This window comes from Aythya fuligula, chromosome 25 (assembly GCF_009819795.1).
Source record: "Aythya fuligula isolate bAytFul2 chromosome 25, bAytFul2.pri, whole genome shotgun sequence".
NCBI lineage: Eukaryota > Metazoa > Chordata > Aves > Anseriformes > Anatidae > Aythya > Aythya fuligula.
In genome coordinates this window covers 265,610-286,053 of record NC_045583.1, presented here as the reverse complement: position 1 = coordinate 286,053, position 20,444 = coordinate 265,610, and the positions used below count along the sequence as shown (strand labels likewise).

The 20,444-nt window shown below is 42.7% G+C and overlaps 2 protein-coding genes across 2 annotated transcripts in view; both read right to left on the bottom strand.

Moving 5' to 3' along the window:
* Window positions 1-16,453, bottom strand: part of TRIM33 (tripartite motif containing 33) — a 31,160-nt gene extending 14,707 nt beyond the window's left edge. The window contains exons 1-6 of the mRNA XM_032202988.1: window positions 16,003-16,453; window positions 6,326-6,444; window positions 6,072-6,219; window positions 3,800-3,932; window positions 827-943; window positions 456-570 (exon numbers count right to left, since the gene is read on the bottom strand). Of these exons, the coding sequence (XP_032058879.1) occupies window positions 456-570; window positions 827-943; window positions 3,800-3,932; window positions 6,072-6,219; window positions 6,326-6,444; window positions 16,003-16,453 (1,083 nt within the window). The remainder of the gene's footprint in view (window positions 1-455; window positions 571-826; window positions 944-3,799; window positions 3,933-6,071; window positions 6,220-6,325; window positions 6,445-16,002) is intronic.
* A 323-nt stretch (window positions 16,454-16,776) lies between these two features.
* BCAS2 (BCAS2 pre-mRNA processing factor) lies at window positions 16,777-20,430 on the bottom strand. Its single transcript, XM_032203396.1, has 7 exons — window positions 20,338-20,430; window positions 20,166-20,258; window positions 20,019-20,089; window positions 19,787-19,948; window positions 18,687-18,737; window positions 17,541-17,621; window positions 16,777-16,978 (listed from the first exon to the last, which is right to left on the bottom strand). Exons 1-7 carry the CDS (start codon window positions 20,428-20,430, stop codon window positions 16,852-16,854), a joined length of 678 nt encoding a protein of 225 aa, XP_032059287.1. The 3' UTR covers window positions 16,777-16,851.
* Window positions 20,431-20,444: the final 14 nt, after the last annotated feature.

Sequence of the window (20,444 nt, the reverse complement as noted above, 5' to 3'; positions counted from 1 at the left end):
GTATAAATTATTTACTTCACTCCTGATCAAATCCTCTTTTATTCCAGGAAAACTCAATTTCATTGCCAAATAACAGTTCCTTAACCAAAATAAATCTATTCTCATTAATTTGATCTTAGATTTTTTCAGTCACATCATGGCAGACAAGCATTATGCTATAAACTAAATACTTATGATGTACATCCTCTCTTCAAAATTCATAGAAATATAATCATAAGTTAAATTTTCAGAGATTTGAATAGGTCAGATAATACCATTATTTATTCAAAATACGCTAGCTGGGAATTTCACTTCCGTTCAACTTCCATAAACTTCCAAGAACACATCATTCACAGGCAATATTAGTATTGTAAAACCTGCGCTCACACCAAACAGTTTTCAAATATGGAATGAGAGTTCTCAACAGGGGATTGGGAACAATGAATCAACACTATTACTTTTATTATTGACTGTACCTCAAGGTGCTGTAAGAGAGATTTTCCCTTTTTATTGATTTCATTGATGAGCGTGAATATGGCCACCTTGATTTCCTGTTCTACTCGTTTGTTAGTTTCATTTACTTCTTTTATCCTAAAAAAGAGAAATGCATTGTCAGGCACTTTATACTATGCCTCCTGCTACTAACCACCACAGCCATCTTCCCACAATGTTTCAAAGAAAACTAGCATCTCACCTGCACTTGGCTCAGCAGATAATCATAACCTTTATGTAATCCAATCATATTCTGCAGAAATTCACTGAATTCTCAGTGAAGCCAGAAAATCTTCGCCATAGGCAGAAAACATTACAATGTAATAGTTACAGTTAATCATTTTGGATTATTTACCTGTTCTGAACTTGGGCAGCTGCAAAATTTACATAATTCTTCTTCTCAAGAAGTTTGGCCAACAGGTTCTCGATTGCACCCTTCTGGTTCTGGAAAGCTTCTTCTAGAAACTGATACCTTTTCACATGCAAAAGAAGATCTCAGTTACCAAGGAGCAATGTGCTGAAGACAAGGATTCCTAATTTAGATGTAAAGCTATTAGCTCCCATGCAAATTTTGAAAAAAATATGACTGAAATTAGAAAAAAAGCAAATTGCATGTATCCAGATCAATTTGCAAAATGTTTCAGTACCAATAAAATCTTCTGTTAATGTCCAGAAGACTGGATCTCTGTGGGTCACTTCTTAATTTCATCTACACATGGAGGCAACACACCGCATCATTTCCACAAGATATCAAGCTATGGAAGACCAGCTAAGAGAGGTATCAGAATCTTTAGAGTCTGACAAATGATTTTGGAAACAGTAGATGAGGAAAATGCAGTAATAGCTTTAAAGTTATATTCTTTCATTAAACAAAAACAGCCAAAAAATAAGCGTACATTTATACAAAAAAAAAATCCGATCCCAAGAAAGGTTTTTCACTTGAGATTATACTGCTCAAATTTGACTAAAGTAGTTTAATTTGAAAAAAAAAAATAAAATCCTATTAAAATCTTTTTTTTGTAAAAGGTACTTCCAAGTGAGGAACATTTTGTTCACTTCCATGCACAACCAAACAGCTACTGATTCCAGGGTGCTTCTTTAAGGTATTATTTTACCTTAAAACAGTGCAAGTAGCTACAACATGAGAAATTCATGAAAACACGTTTTCCTAACACACATCACAAGATGAATTAACAGTGCAACAGAAACAAAATGGCTAGGTTGAAAATGACAGGGGGGAATTAAGCAGCTCCAAGAGTTTCAATTCTTTCTTGTCAACTGTGTAACTATCAAGATTCCCCCCAGTAGCCAGGATTCCTACCAGTTATTTGCCAATTCTTGTCTGTACAGTAAACTTCATGTTCAAGTATAATTTAGTAACAGACAGATGTCTTCCCTTCTTCACTATAGTAAATCTCAACATTTAAATGGGCAGAAAACTCCTACAATAAAAGTGAAGCATCTCATACGTTGCGCAGAAGTAACCTGTGCTTTCTTTGCAACAACCATTGAAATGAAAGTTGCAATTTTATTTTAAATCAAAATTTATTAAAAAGTAGTATCAAAATCTATAACATTACAATCTAATATAACGGGAAAAGACTGAATATATGATCAAATTTCTAGTAACACTGTTTCTCAGTTCCAAACAGCTCACAGTTATGATAACAGAGCCTTAAGCAGAGGAAACTTTAGAGAAGTCTTGTGACTTCTCTTTAGAGAAGACACAGCTGTGCTCCTGTTCATTTTGTTTGTAGCAGCAAGGGACAGGGTTGAACAATGAGTTTACATTCCTCAGTTTCAATGTTAGAAGCTTACATCTAAGCTTCCAAAGTATGCAAACTAAAAACTACCTACACTAGAGATGAATCCCACTCCATTAGGCTGCTGAAAGCTTGTCAGCTTTCTGCATCACCAGCAATTCTTTCACTTGAAATTCTGATCACTGTGCCATGTTGCTACTGAAACAGTGATTCAACATCCTCATTTGTTGCAAACTAGTAGGATGTCAAATAAGAAGTAAATAGAAGATTAAAATCAATCATTGTTTCCACTTGGCATGGTTTTCCCTCAGTGATTTGGTGAACTTCATAAAAAGCAGTTTTACTTCAAGACAGAAGCAGCCACCCTAATTACCTGTAATTCAAATAAAAGTTTTTAAAAGAATATTCTTCTACAACAAAGCATGTTAATAGCAAAGCATTATCTTCTCTTATTGAAAGAATTAATAAGTACAAAAAAATTAAAATCCATTTATGGATTATTAATCAGTTAGCATCAAGCACAAGGCAGGGTTGCAAAGAAACTAGAAAATGTTAGTTAACAAATCCTAGGAGACCGCACTTTCTAGACAGGAGTGCCTTCAGAATATTTATGATGAAGCCTACGAAAGAACATAGTAGGAATATTTGAATTTAATATTCTAAATGGTACTAATTTTAAAGGTGAAAATTCTCCATTAGGCTGCTCTCGCAGCCTACGAGATTAATCACTGCTCCAGTAAAAAAAAATAATAAAAAAAAAAAAGGTAAATTCTGTACTGCATCATAATGTCAAGCACCTTTAGAGAAGTGTTACTTGTAGAGCACCTATATAAAGCAGTGCTGCAAGTTGCTGATATGTACTTCCTCCCCTGGTTTTCTATTATATCACTGCCAAGTGCTTTTTCAAACATATGAGTTGCTAAAGAGAAGTAAATTGTAAAGCATCATAAGAGAGGTCCAAACTTTTTTCTAGCAGCAAGAAAAAAGCAAGCTCCTGAGACAAAACCCATACTTTCTTTTTTGTTGGAATGAGGCAACTTTAAACCAACTAAAGCCATTTTTCTTCCATTTTCCCCCCTCTGTATTAGAAAAATACATTAATCTATGCTGCAAAATGTATTCCTTCCCTTTACAAAACTCACCCTAAATTGAATGACTACCACATAATAAAATACAGCCTTTCAAAAAATTACCACATCTGTGACTCACTGTATCATTTTTGCTTTTTTATAGCACCAGGTGTTCAGGGCTTTAACACCTATTTAAGTGTTTTACTTGCGTCCTGAACATAGTGACTGGTGAATGGCAGGCTAGGTAACAGCTTAATCACACCAAATCACCTCAGAGGATGTTGTTTCGAGTCCAGTCCTAAGACACCTGACATAGCTCAGCTAATCGATCACTTAAAAGTTTTCAGCACTGCACACAGGTTCTCCTCTGCATGGGATCATTTCAATCTGACAGAGAGTACATACAACAGTATTTAGAGACACTGTTTGAAACCAATGTCATTTCTTCCTCTAAGAAAGCACACCACAGGAAACAAGACATGGTAATGTGAGTACCTGTGTTCTTTGTGTTCCAGTAACTGACAGTCTCTGCATGTCAGCCTGTCACATGTTTCACAGAAAAGTTTTAACTGCTCTTGTTTGTGGACAGGACAGAAAACAGGACGTTGACCAGATGCTCCCACGGCCTCTGTTTTTAGAAACAAACCATTTTTGCATTTTAAAACAAAACTTAAGACAATATGAAGTGCAAAACTACTAACTTCCAAGCTAAGTAAGTAACAACCAAGAATTCAAAGACAACGACAGACCTGTTCTAAAGTTCCTGTGAATGTTTTCACTAAAATATTTACAGTGCCAGTGTTTTATAGCTGTTCTCACTTCTGTTGTACTGAGATGGAAGAAGGAATTTCTTTCCCTACCAAAAATATTCAAAAAGACACTGCCACCTGTAAGCACACAAGGCCTGTTTGTACACAATCATTTGGCTTGCGTACACATTTAAAGATTAAATTGCATGCAATATCCACTTTGACACTCTAAAGGATGGACCAAACCTCTCAAACTTTTATACTATCAAACACCCATAGGTCTTCTATATTATCACTTCAAAATCTTTATAAAGCTCATTAAGTCATATGCAACTGAAGTGATAAATGCAAGGCGACATTATTAACCAGTCTTAGAGTTACTTAAACTGCAACTAAACTGAGTAACTTATCTACTTAATCACATAGAACTTATTGTCCAAAAAACAGTCATGAATTTACTAAAATACATGGTTTTCTATAGCTTTTTTGAGCTTGACCCAGATGAAAGCAGCTTTTGGAAGATAGATCAGGTAAGGTTTAAAACAAGTAAACACAAATGTCTTCCTTGTAGTCTCAAACATTTTTGAAGCTTGTTATATCACGCAAATTGCTGTAAAGGAAGAAAGCTCATGAATCTAAAGCTGACGCTCCTTAACTGAATTTTGAAGTCCCCAAGGCATACCATACAGTCTGACAAGCAAGGGAAAAAGCTTTGCTGAGCAAGTAATGAATAGCCTTTCCCCACAACCAACAGTTTCTAGAGATGGCTGTATGCTAAAGGAAGGTTACATTTTTGCCACATTCAATCTCCATAAACATCAACACGAATTTCTAGTAGGAAGCTTACTACATTGGAACAGTTATTTTGGGGCACCTCCTCACTCAGGTTACAGAAGCATAAAAGGGGCTATATTATCACCTTGACAGTCACAATATGACAACCCTAATGAAAGAAGTCAGTAATCCTTTGTAGCGCCCTGTCATTTGATTTTATGTTAATTGGTTATTGCTTATTAGGGTTAATACATTTAAATGTAATATGAAACAATACCCAGCAAGACATACAGAGAAGCCTCTCCAAAAATTAAGTTTATTTGAGAGAGCGAGTGAAACAAGGTTGTCATCCACAGGAACTAAGCTCAGGAACTAAAAATTTCTAACTAATAATACAATTTTCCCAAAAGCAGTGACAGAAAGCAATTACTCCTTTGAAATGGCCCAATCATGAAGAACAATCATGAAGATCGTATTTATTTTAGCTGAAGAGAGAGAATAAATCTGAACCTATCCCCTTTACAAAAAGGGGGAGCAACCTTTCATCTGTTTTGAGAATGTTTTCCACAGTATTTCAGTCAGTTGCAAATTATATAGTCAAATGATAATTTAGGAATTAAAATCTCCTAATAAAGTTGCATGCTTAAACAAGCAGCCTACCCACTATGTCTGTTAATTTCTGCTAACCAAGAGATAAAACCTAAAAATGAATTAAAATTCCACATTTACACAGCAATACCAATGTAACCGTACCATTATACTGAATACGAATGTAAGCTTATCTGTATATACTTTTCCGCTGGGTGAATTAAAATAGCTCCTTATAACAAAGTACAGCAAAATGGATAATTTCATTTCCTTGGCCAGTGGATATGACTAGCATGATGTCAGTGCTCTCCAGATTCCAACCACTCCGTTTAGTTATTTATTCTATTACGTAAAAGGATCATTAAGACCTGATCAAAATCCTTTCTAAATATGACAGTCTTATTACATTTCTTCTGTGCTTAGCATAGTTTCTATAAAGAACATCAAACGGTATAAAGTATTAGCAAATAAGCCATTTCAGTTTAAAATTTATTTTTCCTTTACTTTTAGAACTACTAGTTTTGCACTGGCAGCTCTTTTTCCCGAGTCTTTCAGGAAAGCCAGGCAGCTGGTGGGTATCTAAATAATCCTCCCTCTCTTTCTTCACATGTGCCAAAGAAAAAATATTTTTCCTACAGTGATACCAAAACACTCACCTGAAGATACATCCTCTTTTTTTCTGATCATATGATCTTTAGTAAATTTTACTCGCTGATGAGCTTCTATGCAGGTCTTGCACAACCATTCCCCGCATTCCACACAAAATCCTACAGCACTAGCATTATCTTCACAGCTTGTGCACACCTACAAGGGGAATTAAAGTCAGTTACCATAATTTTCTTATAAAGCATTAACGTAACACAGGAACAAAAATAGCACGTGAATTCTGGCAAGCAGGAAAGTGTTATACCTGTTCTGATTTCTCATCAGAGCTGCTTGGTGTTTCTGATGTGTCTTTTACAAAGTAGTTATCCACCAGATCTATCTGTCTGCATTCTTGGCGGCATATCGGACATCTGATTACACCAACTGCAACACAGAAAATATTTCCTAGTTTTAAGAAAATGAATGGGAAAACCATCAAGCCCAAATTTAAAAGACGGCGAGAATGAACACAACACCCTCAGACTGCTTCTTTCACTTGGGTAAACACAGATTCCAAAATTGATTTTACCCTTAAAAAACATGTTGTTACTCATGTATAACAGATTTCACAAACAAATCAAAACAAAATGAAACATCTCAAAACTAAAACAAACAAGAAAACCCTAGCACCACACACACACCTGTTCAGAAGAAACTAAGTTTTGATAATTTATACATCATGCAACAGATTTTCCCAAACAAACAAGACCAAAAAAATAAAACCAAGAAAATCACCACACCTTGCTTCTGGGAAAACAATTTGTTTTTCCTAACCTTTTTTTTTTTTTTCCTGTGATACTCAAGACATCCCTTTGTTACTTTTTGTAACCATCTATTGTCCAATTTGTCTCAAAATAAGCACTAAGAGAAGTGTGCCCACATCATGAGGTATGACTTCAGTGACATTCAAGAAAACATCTACAAAGTACTACAGTGTCACAATAGTCTCCCTGATACACCAGAGGATATTTTCTAACAGCCCATTTCCACCAGGCTGGGGAGGCAGATATGGCATTATGCCCTATATGAAAGTTTCAGGATTTTTTCAAGCAACATTCTGCAGGGAAGGCAGAAATAATAGCAAATAAACGTGTAAGTTTCTACCAAAAAGTTTTCTTGGGCCAACTGCACCTGCCTTTTGGCAACACCCAACCAATTTGCATATATCCATACAAATGTACACACACACACAGTTTGAACACTAGGTATCAAGACAACTAGTTCCTTTCTGGTACTCTTCAAAAGGTCTACTTTGTTTTCCTCCATACTTGTTAAATCACAGTTCTAAATCCTCAGCTGAACTTCAAAGAAGTTACTGCAGGAACCAAGTTAACATTTAGAGGTGTTCTAGGTACCACCTCCATTTAATGTTTGAACACTTACGTAGCACTAAGGTGGCAGTTATCTCTTCCTTCCCAGAAACGTCATCCAGTCTCAAACCAAGTTCCTACACGTTCATTGGGAATACCTTTTTCAAGGAGATGCTTTCAAAGTGTTTGAGGATTTTTGTACAATGGGACATGTGATGCTTTGAAAAGTAAGTGTAATTAAATGATGTAAAACTCCTTTGTGGATATGCAGTTATAACATTGGATCTTATTTCAGGAAGATTAATTATATTAGTAGTTAATTATTATTTTTCCAAGTGTTAAAATTAACAATGATCTCTTCAGAACACAAATGATTTCTTGCAGAGCAACAATCCAACTAAGAATTCCCTATCTCATCAAACCACACACTCTTCAAGAGCGAGATGTGAAAACCAGCATCAGTCCCTCCACGTACAAGAGCTTCCACATACACAATGAAGTCTCACCCACATGCAGAATCTTGAGATTTTCTTACTCCTGAAAGAAGATTATTTCAGTGAACACTGTATGAAAGCCACTTATCAGATTGTACGCAGATGTACTTACAGAACAAAACTTTCAAACATTTACCATTAAAACCATTCCATCTAAACCAGACCACAGCTAAAGCTGACTTTTAGTGTTCTTGTGGTTTAATCACGGGAAATACTGCAGAAAAAAAAATGAAGCCCAAGATCTCTAGTCTCTACGATGCATAAGTCAAGTTCTACAGATGCAAAGCACTTCCCTAAGGTGGGCTTTGTTTTCTTTTTTGAACTAGACAATCACTGAAGGCTTTCATTGCCAGAAGTGAGAGATCCATCTGACAACTCACTGGCTGGATTCTGACCATGGTACTTCCACCCTGTCCACTGCTTCTGTCCCAAAGGACAGGGGGAAGAGCTGTTTGCACACGCTGTACTCACAGCCACACCCCTGCTTTTTGCCCCCATACATTCAAACCCGTTGATTCAAGGTGCTGCCAGCGCTTTGCACCTGGCAGAGGGAGACAAAGAGGTTTGGAGGCAAATCCACAAGACCCCTGCTTGCTGAGGTTGGAGCACGCAGATCTGAGTCCTAAATAGAAGCCGCGTGCAAGGTTCTATTGAAATATGATTAGAGAAGTGTATTTCAAGAAGATGCTTGCTTTCCCACAGTGACATTTATTTTCACCTTAACTACAATAATCCCTAGACACAAGAGACTGCTTAGTAAATAGAATCCTATTTGGGTAAAGGCATACTTGCATGTGAGGAGCTCACGGCAGCCTTGCAGCAATAGGATGCCTGTAATGCACATCGTTCATTTGATGATTGTGTTCCTTATTCAGCATTAACCATCTCTCAAAGGAGATGAAAATCACAATCCTCCGAAAAGGCCTCACCATTCTCATTCAGCATATGACTTCATTTTCACATCTCAATTACTATTATGTCATTATATTAATTATTATATTGATAGCTTTCTAATATTACACGAGCTTTTGTACAACTCATACTCACTTGACGTATCCCAATCTTTTAATCTAATATAAACCAAATTAATGCATCATTAGTACTAGAAACCAAACTGCACCGCTGAAAAAATACAGACAACTCTAATTTTGAGGGAAGAAGGAAAAACAGGGAAAATAACAATGAAACAGCATTTACAGAAAAGAGAAATGGGGAGAAATCCTTATCTATGTCAAAACATAAGATAATTTGTGAGCTAACAAAGTTAATGATAAAAATGTTATGAGAATATATTTTGGGACAAGCTAAGGCTCAAATATTTATGTAAACAAGTAGATAGACCAGGCTACAACCCACGAAAATTCTTATGTTAAATAAAAAATAATATTAACATATCTTCCTAGTTATACTATAGGAGAACTTACTACTTGATTTTTCTGTGTCAATTTAAATTAGGAATTTAATATTGAAAAACATTTTTAGTCCTAATACGCACATTTTCACAGAGATGGAGGTGAAAAGGCTTGATTCCCTATGCTTCCTATCTCGTAGGAGCAAACTAGAAAAAACTTTTTCTACTGAAAGCTTATGTCAAGCCTTTGGATGTTATGCCCACTCCAGCCTGATGTTGTGGAATTCTTACTCTGAGCACTTCTAACATGCTGAAATCGGCTGATCCGTCCCCAGCACAGCTTTGCTAGGCCTGTTCTGCCCACTAACAGTACGTGCTCTACTGCTTTTGCACAAGAAGGAATAAAAGATGGAATTTTCTAAATCACGTTTGCTCCTAACCCCACACCTCCAGAAATTCCCTCCTGGGTGTTCCTTAGGTGCTTCAGAGACCACGTGCAGACAAGGCAAGGCTCTCTGAGCTGGCAGCATCAGCTCAGGACTCCTGGCCAGACCTGCGCCCTGCGCTCCCCTCGCCCGTTCCCCTTGCCCCCTCCCCAGGTCTCTTTACAAAGGCCGGAGGGACGCCAGCCGGCAGCCTCCAGCACCACGGGGCTGGCAGGCAGCAAAGGGGAAGCCAGGAGGGGGGACACAGCCACAGCTAGCCACGACCACTTGTCTGCTCTCTGAAAACCTGATCCTGGCTACAGCAACGGAGCTTACTGTTAACAGAGGCTTCCGAACTCAAGGATCCGTATGCACTGTGATCAACTTAAAGCGAACACACAACAGCTTAACCAAATGCCTTGTAAACCTTACAGAAAAGAAGCAACAATGGGAAGCAAAACCCCTCGAGTTGTAATTCCACGACAGCCTTCGGGCAACAGGACAAAGGGCACTGCTGGCAGCAAGGAGATCACCACTCGCACTGTGCAGCGCAGGGCCACCAGGTTATTTTCAACAGAACGTCATTGTTTCTTTTAAGCATGTTCCTGAGGAGATTTCCCACCTTTTCTCCTCCAAACAGAAGAGGATGCAGCTTAGTCACTTTGTACATGAACACGTGAAGCCAAACAGCAGCAAATCACAACAGGTAAGACTGGAAGAACGCACGCAATACCAAGTAAATCATGTAAGAGTAATCCAACACCAAGCCATCAGACACCTACTTAGGCAGACATTTACAGGTCTCTTTTTCCTCGTTGATTAAGGGTACTTAATTGTCATTTTTTGAAAGATAAGTAAATGATAGCAGTTTTTACCCATCAGCGAAGGTGTGATAACCCCATGCACTCGTACCTGTGCCACCAGCACACGCTTCTGAACAGAGCACTGGCACGCAGGACGTCTCACCGAGTGTTTAAGACCGTCCGAAACAAGAAGGGGGACGGTTTCAGGAGCCAAGAACTTTGACCAAGGGAGCAGCTGATGAGCAAGAGACAAATATTAGAGCATAAGTCAGGAGTCTGAGACGCACTTCAGCAACAGCATGTGATGCAACTGCTTCCCCTCAGGTCAACCCAGGTATGGGTGAAACTGGGGACTTTTATCACAAAAAGCAGCACTCACATGTGATCACCACAGGGACCCCATGGCACAGCCAACAAAGTGTATTCATTTAGGAATAACACTGATGCTGAAGAAACACAAATGGCATATTCACATAAAATGCCTCCTATCTTTGCTTTTAATGAGTCAGCATTTGTGAAGATACTCACAGAACAAATGCAACCAGACGTAACGTAACTCCCAAGTGAAAACATCCACAATCAAAGGATAAGGTGCTACAGAAGTACTTTGCACTTCAGTTGCACCATTCATTGCTGGATCCCTTCCATGGGTGTGCTAACCTGCAGAGTCTTTCCAGCAGTTCAAAATCAAATTCAAAGTATCTCTCTTCCTGATTATCCAGAAATTGAGCCTAAACACTTGCATTCCTAAACATCCCTACTTACATACTAAAATTCGTATCTTTAATTAACATCCAGCTCCTTCCGCATAAGTTCTGGTCTGTAAGATTAAAATCTTTTTCAATCCTTTAGTACTTTCACAATATTCAAGCAAATCCATAGCCTAAATATAAAAATTATGTTTGATTTTACTCTAATACACAAAAATATAATGTTTTAAGTACCTGTGGACAACAAGTTGACTGAAGTGAACAGCATGTCCTCGCAAGAAAAGAGGCCAAGAGCATCATGGGCTGCATCAGCCATACAGCCAACAGGCCCAGGCAGTGATCCTTTCCCCTGCTGAGCGCTTTGGGAGACCACAACTGGTACTGGGTCCAGTTTGTGACTTCCCAGTACAGCACACACACTCACAGACCAGGGTCAAGCCCAGCAGCAGCAGCCAAGGTGATCAAGGCTGGAACCCAGCACGTACAGGTTACGGCTGGAGCAAACGGCTTTGCTCACACCGTGCCAGGGACCTCGCCGCTGCCTGCAGCTTCCTGACTTCAGGGAGCGGGGCTCACAGGGGCAGAGCCAAGCTCCTCCCGGAGGCGTGCAGTGGAAGGAGTAACAGGTGCAAGTGAGGAAAGGGAGAACGTGTGTCACCTTAATGTTTGACGTATTTACAACAAGGATGGCCATAACGCATCAGAGAAGCCATAAAATCACCGTCCTCGTAGACGGTCACAGTTCACGTGGACAAGGCCCTAACCAACCCTCCTCTAACTGCGCCTGTGCTTGGCAAGAGGCTGAGCAAGACACCTGCAGATCCCTGACCACCTGCTCTGATTCCCTGTTCCTTCAAGAACGTCAATTTTAAAGAAACAAACAGATTAGGTTTCCTGTTGATAGTTACTGCATCGGTTAGAGCTAACCTAAGGCTTTATCAAAACATCCACAGACAGCCAAGTCACCAATCTTCCACAACTCTTACTATTATTTGAGAGAACAGCATCATTCCAGACACCTGCTTTTAAACACAGTTTTTATTTTGGTTGACAGGTATCAGGCTGGTTCCCAACACAAAAGCATTAAGTAACTATAAGTAACTCCCAAATCCTTTCAGATATTTACCTTGTTATAGCAATGTTAAAGCTTCACAGTTCAGGAAATATTTGCAAGCACTTGTGCAATCTAACAACTCAAACTTCCGTTTTAAGCTCAAACTTGGCATGTGCGCGGTCCTCTGAGGAATGAATTGCTGCCAGGTTTCATTTATTGGCTGACAGCATCAATAGTGGTTACTGCACATGCAAAATACTCACTTCTGCCAGAAATTTAAATGTTCAAATACACGTTCTGGAATAGCCACACATCAAAGCCCCTGTTCTAGTTTCACAGATTTGACACAGAAAATAACCGCACAGGTAAAGCGAAAGACACCATCAGACTGCCATTTGTCTGAATATAAAAAGTTTAACTGCTTTCAAGTTCCACTTCTAACTCCCTTTTTATTTTTTTTTTTAATGTAAACAATGCTTGCTTATATCATTACTACACATGCATGGAACTAACACATAATATTTAATAAGGAATATAAATTTATAAGAGTTGCAGACAACTATAATATTATAAAAACAAATCAAAACAAAAACCACCCTAGAATGTCCTCAAACAACAGATTTTATTTTAAAATACTTTACTAATTGAGATTGAAATTTAATTCATACCAAGATTTTCAGGACATGAATAGAAATTCTTTCAGGATTCAGCCTTCGCTGGGCTCCAGAACACACTGATGGCTCTCGCTCATAAGCACAGGAAAGCTGAAGAGCCCTGAGAGGTCAGGCGATGAGTACTGACAGTCCCTGAAGCCAAGATGACCCATGTTTGCATAGTTTAAACAGTCTATTTCAGGTCCTGATTTTCAACTTTCCTTACTGAGAACAAGATTACTACCAAACTTAAGTGATATTCGTGTGGATGTAGCATCATTTTTATCTTCTCCTTCTAAAGGCAAAAAATAGTTATTTCATAATTTAAGGTGTCATTTAATACACTGTTTCTAAATACACAAACCCTGGGTACGGGAGTTGAATTCATCATCTCAGAACAATTTGTGCTATGTATTCCATAGCACAATTAAATGTATTGTTCCTCAAACTATACATACGTTCACATTACCCATTTTCTATGTTTTCCTAGGGTCTCTGAAAGCATCTTGTAGCTCCATTTCAGGTTTTCAGCCTAACACAGGCTTGCCAGATTGCGATATTCACAAGGAACTGGGAGAAACGCACATTCCCTGTAGTGAGATAATCTTCTTAAGAAAGATTGTAAATACCTCAGTAAAAACTCTAAACAACCTATATTCCCACGAAAAGCAGCAGCTGCGGGTGCATAAACTGTTTTGCAGTACCTTTAACCCTCTGAAATCTTTATCTTAAAAATAAGCATATTTCAGAATACTGTAACACAAAGACAAGGCATTTTATTGTAGGCTTCTATTCAACCTGAAAGAAGAGTACAGTTGGACAGCTGAAACACCAGGCATTGAGAAATCATCTACTCACCAAACAAAATGCACGTTGACAACTTACAAAGTAACTGACTACAAGACACAATTTTGTGTTTTAAATACCTAACATAAAAATACATAAACACAAAGCCTTCTGATTTCTTTCAACATAAACAGCACAGATTCTCCTTTACCAGTGCAAGAGACACGAACCTACCAGTTACATCTTTATTAACGCAGCAAGGCACAACTCTGGATAGTTGTTTTTATGTTTGGTCAGCGTTTCTAAACTTTCAGGAACTAAGACCATTCTTCTGTATTCGCTAGCGAATAAGAGTGACTCAAAGGAGTGACAACAGGGTAGAGGAGGTGCCAATACAGACCACCAGCAACCACTGCCTCCAAGCACTCGTACGATTTTCTCTCAGAGCAGTGCCACGCTGTTGTCAGAGAACTACTCTGTGGGTACCCAACTTGCACTCAACTCCCAGTAAGCAGCTCCCTCAGTTACTAACCAATAATACACATATTTACTATTTGAAGCGCTTGACAATTCTTAGGGAGCAAAATCTGAAACTAAGAAAACCACGAGAAAAATATCAAAAGCAAAATGCAGTACTTTTCCATTGCATTTATAGCTCTCTTAACTAGGAGTAGACACGCTGAAAAAAAAAAGAGCAGGAAAGTGTAGATGCACGTACAGCATATAATCCAGCAGGGATAGCCTGCAGTTACATGCAACCTACTCCAGGTACAGCTACGGGCACTACCTTCCATTAATTCTTCCTCCATGAAAAAACATCTGCTCACAGTTAAGGAAACTACAGAAGTGGAAGTAACACCAGGATTCATGACTAACACAATCTATGCCAACAGGGAATGAACCTGCATGACTAAGCAGCACGGTACTTCTCCGTACGTTGAGAATACCTTTTTTTTTTTTTAACCTGATTTACTGATGAGCATTTTGTGTGCCATTCAGTTGATCCCATTTACAATATGTGGAGAGAGACGTTGACAGAACCGCACCTCAGCAGTTCTGGTTAATCAGCGTTTCGTTCTCTAGTGACCTGCTGCACTAATAGGTATGTCCATGCGCTCACGTACCACAACAGACGGCACATACACATCTCTGCTGGCACGGATCCTACGCACACCTCGCTCTCGTCATCTGTAAGTTTTTGACCAAGACATTAAGCCTTATTTCACCAAAGCATTGCAATCGAGCATTCTTAAAATACACAATGAGAACTGACATCCTACGTCATGCATACTTCATGTTCTTCCTGCACTTGTACCCTAACAGATGTACTCCAATCATCCTTCTAATTACTAGTATAATAAACCTAAATTGACAAGTTCTATACCTCTCGTTAATGCATGTCACACAGAATATAAACTCTGGAATTTAACAAGAAGGATTGCAAGACCAACTGAGTGTTTTAGTTACCGTATTTATAAACTACACTTAAAGCCTTATAAAAGAGAAAGCACAGGACCCATATCCTAGACGAACTGCTTCTGAACAGCTTGGAGGAAAGAGTCACTAGAAAGCCAGGTTTATTACTTGAGAGCCTCCCGTGAACAGATCACTGCGCAACACAGGAAAGACTCCAGTCCTTGCTAAAAGCAGGAAGCTGTCACCAAACAAGGTCCTAGTGACCACAGGGCCCAGTTAAGAGCTGAAAAGCCATTCGCCAGAGCTCTGGCATGGTCTGTAGGCCACAGCACACAAGTCACTCCACTAAAAGCTCCAGAAGCTTTTCCATTGCATTCCTGAACACGTGAACTAGAACGATACAAGATTCAAGCTACGATTTCAACAAAAGCACCTGGAAGGTGCAATCCACACTTCTTCCACCGCGCCAAAGTTACTCACGGCTGGACAGCACACACACGGCGAGCCCACCGGCACAGGAAACCGGGCACGCAGGCAGGACAGCAGCACACGTAATACCGTGACAACGCCGAACTGGAGCTCACTCCGACGGATTTTTTCTAGCGCTGCAGCCCCGAACACTTGAGCACCTCCTCAAAGACGCGCCTCTGCGGCAGCAGCCCCGAAAGCCGCAGCCAGGCGCACGAACACGCGCCGCGATTCGCGTTACGCTGCCGGGGCGGGCAGGCCGGCTCCCAAGTCTCAGCCGCCACCCGCGACGAGCGCCGCGGGACGGCCCCCGGGCGTCACGGCCCCAGACCCGCCGCCTCCCGGCACGGCCCCCGGGACGCCGCGGGCCCCAGCCCCCGGAGCCGCAGCCGCGGCGAAGGCGCCCTCCGCGCGGGGCCGGGGCCGCGAGCGGCTCCCCTGGGAGGGGGCGGGGGGGAGGCCCCGCGCTCACCTTGCTGGATGTCGCCGTTGGCGCCGCCGGGCGCGGGCACGCTGAGCTGGCGCTCGGGCTCGGGCAGGCAGCGGCGGCAGAAGGAGTGCAGGCAGGGCAGCAGCTTGGGCTCGGCCTCGCGCCGGCTCTGCAGGCTCTGCGCGCACACGGCGCAGGTGTCCAGCAGCGAGAAGGGCCCGGGCGCCGCCGGCGTCAGCGGGGGCACGGGGCTGGGGCCGGGCCCCGGGACCGCACCGGGCCCCGCCGCCGCCTCGGCCTCGGCCTCCCCGAGAGCGCGCTCCGCCGCCGCCGCCGCGCCCGGGCTGTCCCGCTCCTCGGGGGGCGCGGCGGCGGGCGCGGGCGGGGCGGCGCCGGAGGGGGACGCGGCCACGGGCTCCGGGCCGCCGCCGCCGCCCGGCCCGGCCTCGGCAGCCCCGTCGCCGCCGCCGCCGCCTCCTTTGTTTTCCGCCATGTTTCCTCCTTTGAACCCAGCTCCCCGCTCCGCGCACGCGCGGCGTCACCACGCGCCGTGCGCGCTCCCCGGCGGGGAGGCGGGGCCTAGGCTGGCGCAGGCGCGGCCGAGACGGCTCCGCGGGGGGGGGGGTGAGGGGGAGGCGGGCCGTGACGCGGGGCCGGCCGGGGCGGCGCGCGCACCTGTCATCGCGCTGCCGAGCGAGCCGCCATTGGCCCGCAGCGGCGGGAGCTCAGCCAATCGCCGGCAGGACGGGGCGGAGCCCGGCGGAGCCCAGCGGAGCCTCCCCCCCCCCCCGGGGCCGCAGGGAACGGAACGGAACGGAACAGAAGGAGGTTTATTGGGGGCAGAAGGGGAAATACAGAAAGAGGAAGCGGCCCCGGGAGCGGGCTGCGCCCTCAGAAGTCCTGCTGGATGTTCTCCTTGTTGGCTTCCCCCTGCTGCTGCTTGATCTGCGAGATCTCATTTTCCAGCTGCACAATCGTCCGTTCGATCTCGTAGTTTTTGCTGACGAGAGACACCCACCTGGAAGGGAGCAGAGGAGAAGAAGGCTTTCAGTGCTACGTGGAGTGTAACGGTCCTGTCTGAAAACCAAAGGAACAGGACGGGAAGTGCTCGGGACGACACCAAATACCGCAGCGTTTTGCTCAGCACGTGAGAAATCAACGGCCATTGGAACAAACACAGTGACAAAAGGCGGGATTTCAACCCCATTGAGCCTTACTATAAAATATTTCATTTACTAGATTATAAGAAAAAAAGGCTCAAAACCAGATTTTCCATATTTAGATATGGAAAAGTTTAAGAAAAACGTTTTACACAATTTCAAGCAGCCAATAAGCTCTCCTTGCATCTGCCACAGTTTCACCCAGCCACAGTAACTGTAATCAGTAACTGAATTAGGCACCTTTTAAAACCCTGTGCAAAGCAACACTGTTCACATGATAGCTTCTTACGAAAAGCAACACTGTTCACATGATAGCTTCTTAGGATAGTACTGAAAGATAACTGATGCTCTGCATGAAGGAATTTCACACAGGAGATATAATCCATGGAAGATTTAACAGAAAAAAATCGAGATACTCACGTAGATTCCATTTCTCGTAGCTTAGCCCCAGCTGTGAGCTGCATGTTCTTTCGCTGCCAATTCAGATCTTGGATGTTTTTCCTGGAAGAAAAAATACATTTTTTTGTTTTGGTTAGTTGTTGTTTTTTTTTGCCTCATTTCTTTAAAATTTGTAATATCTGCTGCTTGAAATACAGTGCTCTAGAAGTACTACCAGAAAGCACTTGTGCAGTCAACGTCCTAACCACCATACAGTACCAGCATCCAGAACCCTGATGTAAGTTAAAAAAACAACAAAAAAAAATACACAAAAGAAATCCATCCCACTACAACCAAAACTTCAAACATTCAAGTCTACCACTATTGGCACAATGCAGGGAACAGAAAATCAGTTTTGTTCTGAAAGAAGTCAGAAAAGCGGATCTGCTAACCATTAAAAAAATTTAGTTGTTCAATGAATCGATGGGGAAGTACAGAAAGAATACTTGGAACTACCTAGAGACCAAGTTACTTTTGCTGTTAGCCTCCTTACACAACACCACGGTGCTCCTTTAACTTTCCCAACTTGAGCTCCTTTTCCATGATGATTCTAAGACACTAATCACAGATAACCCAAACACCAATAAAAAATAAGACTTGGCTATACAACCCCACCTTCTACCGGTATACAGCCCTATCTTCAGGTTGCAAATGATGGTAATTTACGCATATCTGAAAGCTTTACTTACTAAGTCCATCGCATCCTGTCCAGACAAAGTTATGAAGGTACATCACTTCAATATACAACCACCATCTTTGACTATTTCACCTCTGTAAACTTGTTAAAGCATTCACTTTAAAAATGACAGGACTAACTCAATATCAGCCAGCATGCCCTGAGACAACCGCACGTTAAAAGCATATCAGCAACGAAAACACAACTGCATTTCTAAGAGGATCCTACCAGAATTCATTTTCTTCAGAGCACATGTTCAGACAGAATCAAATCAAACCATACCTACTTTGAGTGCAACAGGTATTATAAATGTCATAGTCTGGGGAAGGGGTGGATCTTTTTTCCCTTGACCATTGTAGCAGCTGATACACAAGTACACGAGGGGGGGAGGGGGGATATCGTTCCACATTCCTTCCAACCTCAGTATGAGACTATGAAAACCAATGACTCACCTCAACTTCTGAAGCTCTTTCTGGGCTTGTTCTATCATATGAACCAGATGCCTAATAGCAGAATGCAAGCAAAGCATTAGCAAAACATGTAATTGTTAGATCAGCCCCATTTACCCAACCTGCCATTTAACTCTTTAAACAGGCAGCACGTCACTAAAGGCAAGTATAAGACTTGGCCTCACCAGTCTGTGCTCTTCACTCCTGAAGGGAACGATACAAAGACATTCAAATCATAATACATGCAGTTTTAAGATGTAAACCTTCACTAATCACTACTTTCAACCCTTGCCATCAGACAGTATCATAAAACTACATCCATTAGTCAATCACTTTTTATTTTCATGTTTTTCACTGTTAGTTTGCACTATTATCGGCAGAATTGTATGGAAACATCTCGTTAACTTATTGTCTGTCTTTTAATTCTCATTGTAAACTTACCAGTAACCAGCTTTCCCCCCCCCCATATCAAACTGTTAGAATAGAAGCAGTTCCTTTCTCTTCCTGATACGTAACTTAAAAGATTCTCTACCTAATGCCCTTCTCCTAAGGTAAACAACCCTTTGCCTTCTCACAAAAGGTAAGCTTCACATTCCTTTTGTCTATACCATTACTTAAAAGTGAAGCTAACCCTTCTTAAAAGCAGACATTTATGTTCTCTGCCTGAAATAGCTCTGGAGATTCCTGCAACCACACTTTCTAGAACTCTTCATAGCTTTTACAACTTTATTACTAAATGGCTGCAGGGTGAGGAAGATCAGCAGCACGTCACTTTTATTTTCAGCTGCTGAATTACCATTTCATGGGGACTCGTTATTCCCATTAGTTATCCGTAGTTAAAGCCCATTACCAACTGTCTGCCACCAAAACTGTAACTTGAAAAAAATCAGGATTGAGATTTATGGAATCACAGGGTACTTCTTGGCCACAGAGAAAACTCCTTTTCTTTCAGATTAGCATTCCTTTCTTCCACACACAGCTCTCTCAGAGGGACTCCGTTATTCCAGGATGCATCCTAAAGATTCCCACCGGCCTTGCACGGAAAACACGACAACTGAGAGCCAGCCCTTCGGCCAGGCTCAGCAGGTCGGGGAGCGCCTTACTCGTTGTACACCTTCCAAGCGTTGCAGCCGTGCTGAGACATCAACTCCAGGTTCTCGATGCGGACGGCCTGGTGCTCCAGCTGTGCCATGGAGTTGTTGACGCACTCCTGCCAGGCCGTGATGTCGTTCTTCTGGCCGGAGGACGGGGCCGGCAGCTCGTACCTGGAACACAGCGCACGCCCGCTCAGCCCCGGCCGCCAGCCGCCCCCCGCGGCCCCCCCCCCCCCCTCACCTCTTCATGCTGAGCAGCTCCAGGGGCTGCCGGGCCGCCAGGCGCTCGAACTCGTTCCTCATGATCTCGGTCTGCGGGGAGAGCGGCGGTGAGGGGCGCGGGGCGGCGCCGCGGGCCGGGGCCGGGGCCGGGGCCGGGGCCGCTCACCTCGAAGGCGCTGTAGTCCTGCGCCGGCAGGTAGCTGAGGTAGTTCTTGGTGGGCCGGTACCGCCGCGTCTCCTCCTCCACCAGCGCCGCAGCCTAGCGCACGCGGGGCGTCAGGAAGGAGCGCGGCCGCGGCCCCGGCCCCGGCCCCGGCCCCGTCCCGGCCCGCACTCACCGCCTCGCGGACGCCCGGCGCCTCGTAGCCCTGGTCGAAGTACGGCAGCGCGTCCACCACCACCTCGCCCGCCACCAGCCCCGGCCCCGCCATCGCCCGCCCGCCCA

Coding starts and splice junctions, on each gene's coding strand:
- BCAS2 (XM_032203396.1), bottom strand. CDS start 20,430: ATGGCGGGGCCGGGGCTGGTGGCGGGCGAGGTGGTGGTGGACGCGCTG. Junction 18,738..19,786: donor GCTTGGAAGGTGTACAACGA/GTAAGGCGCTCC, acceptor TTCTGCTATTAG/GCATCTGGTTCATATGATAG. Junction 16,979..17,540: donor CTACGAGAAATGGAATCTAC/GTGAGTATCTCG, acceptor GCTCCCTTCCAG/GTGGGTGTCTCTCGTCAGCA.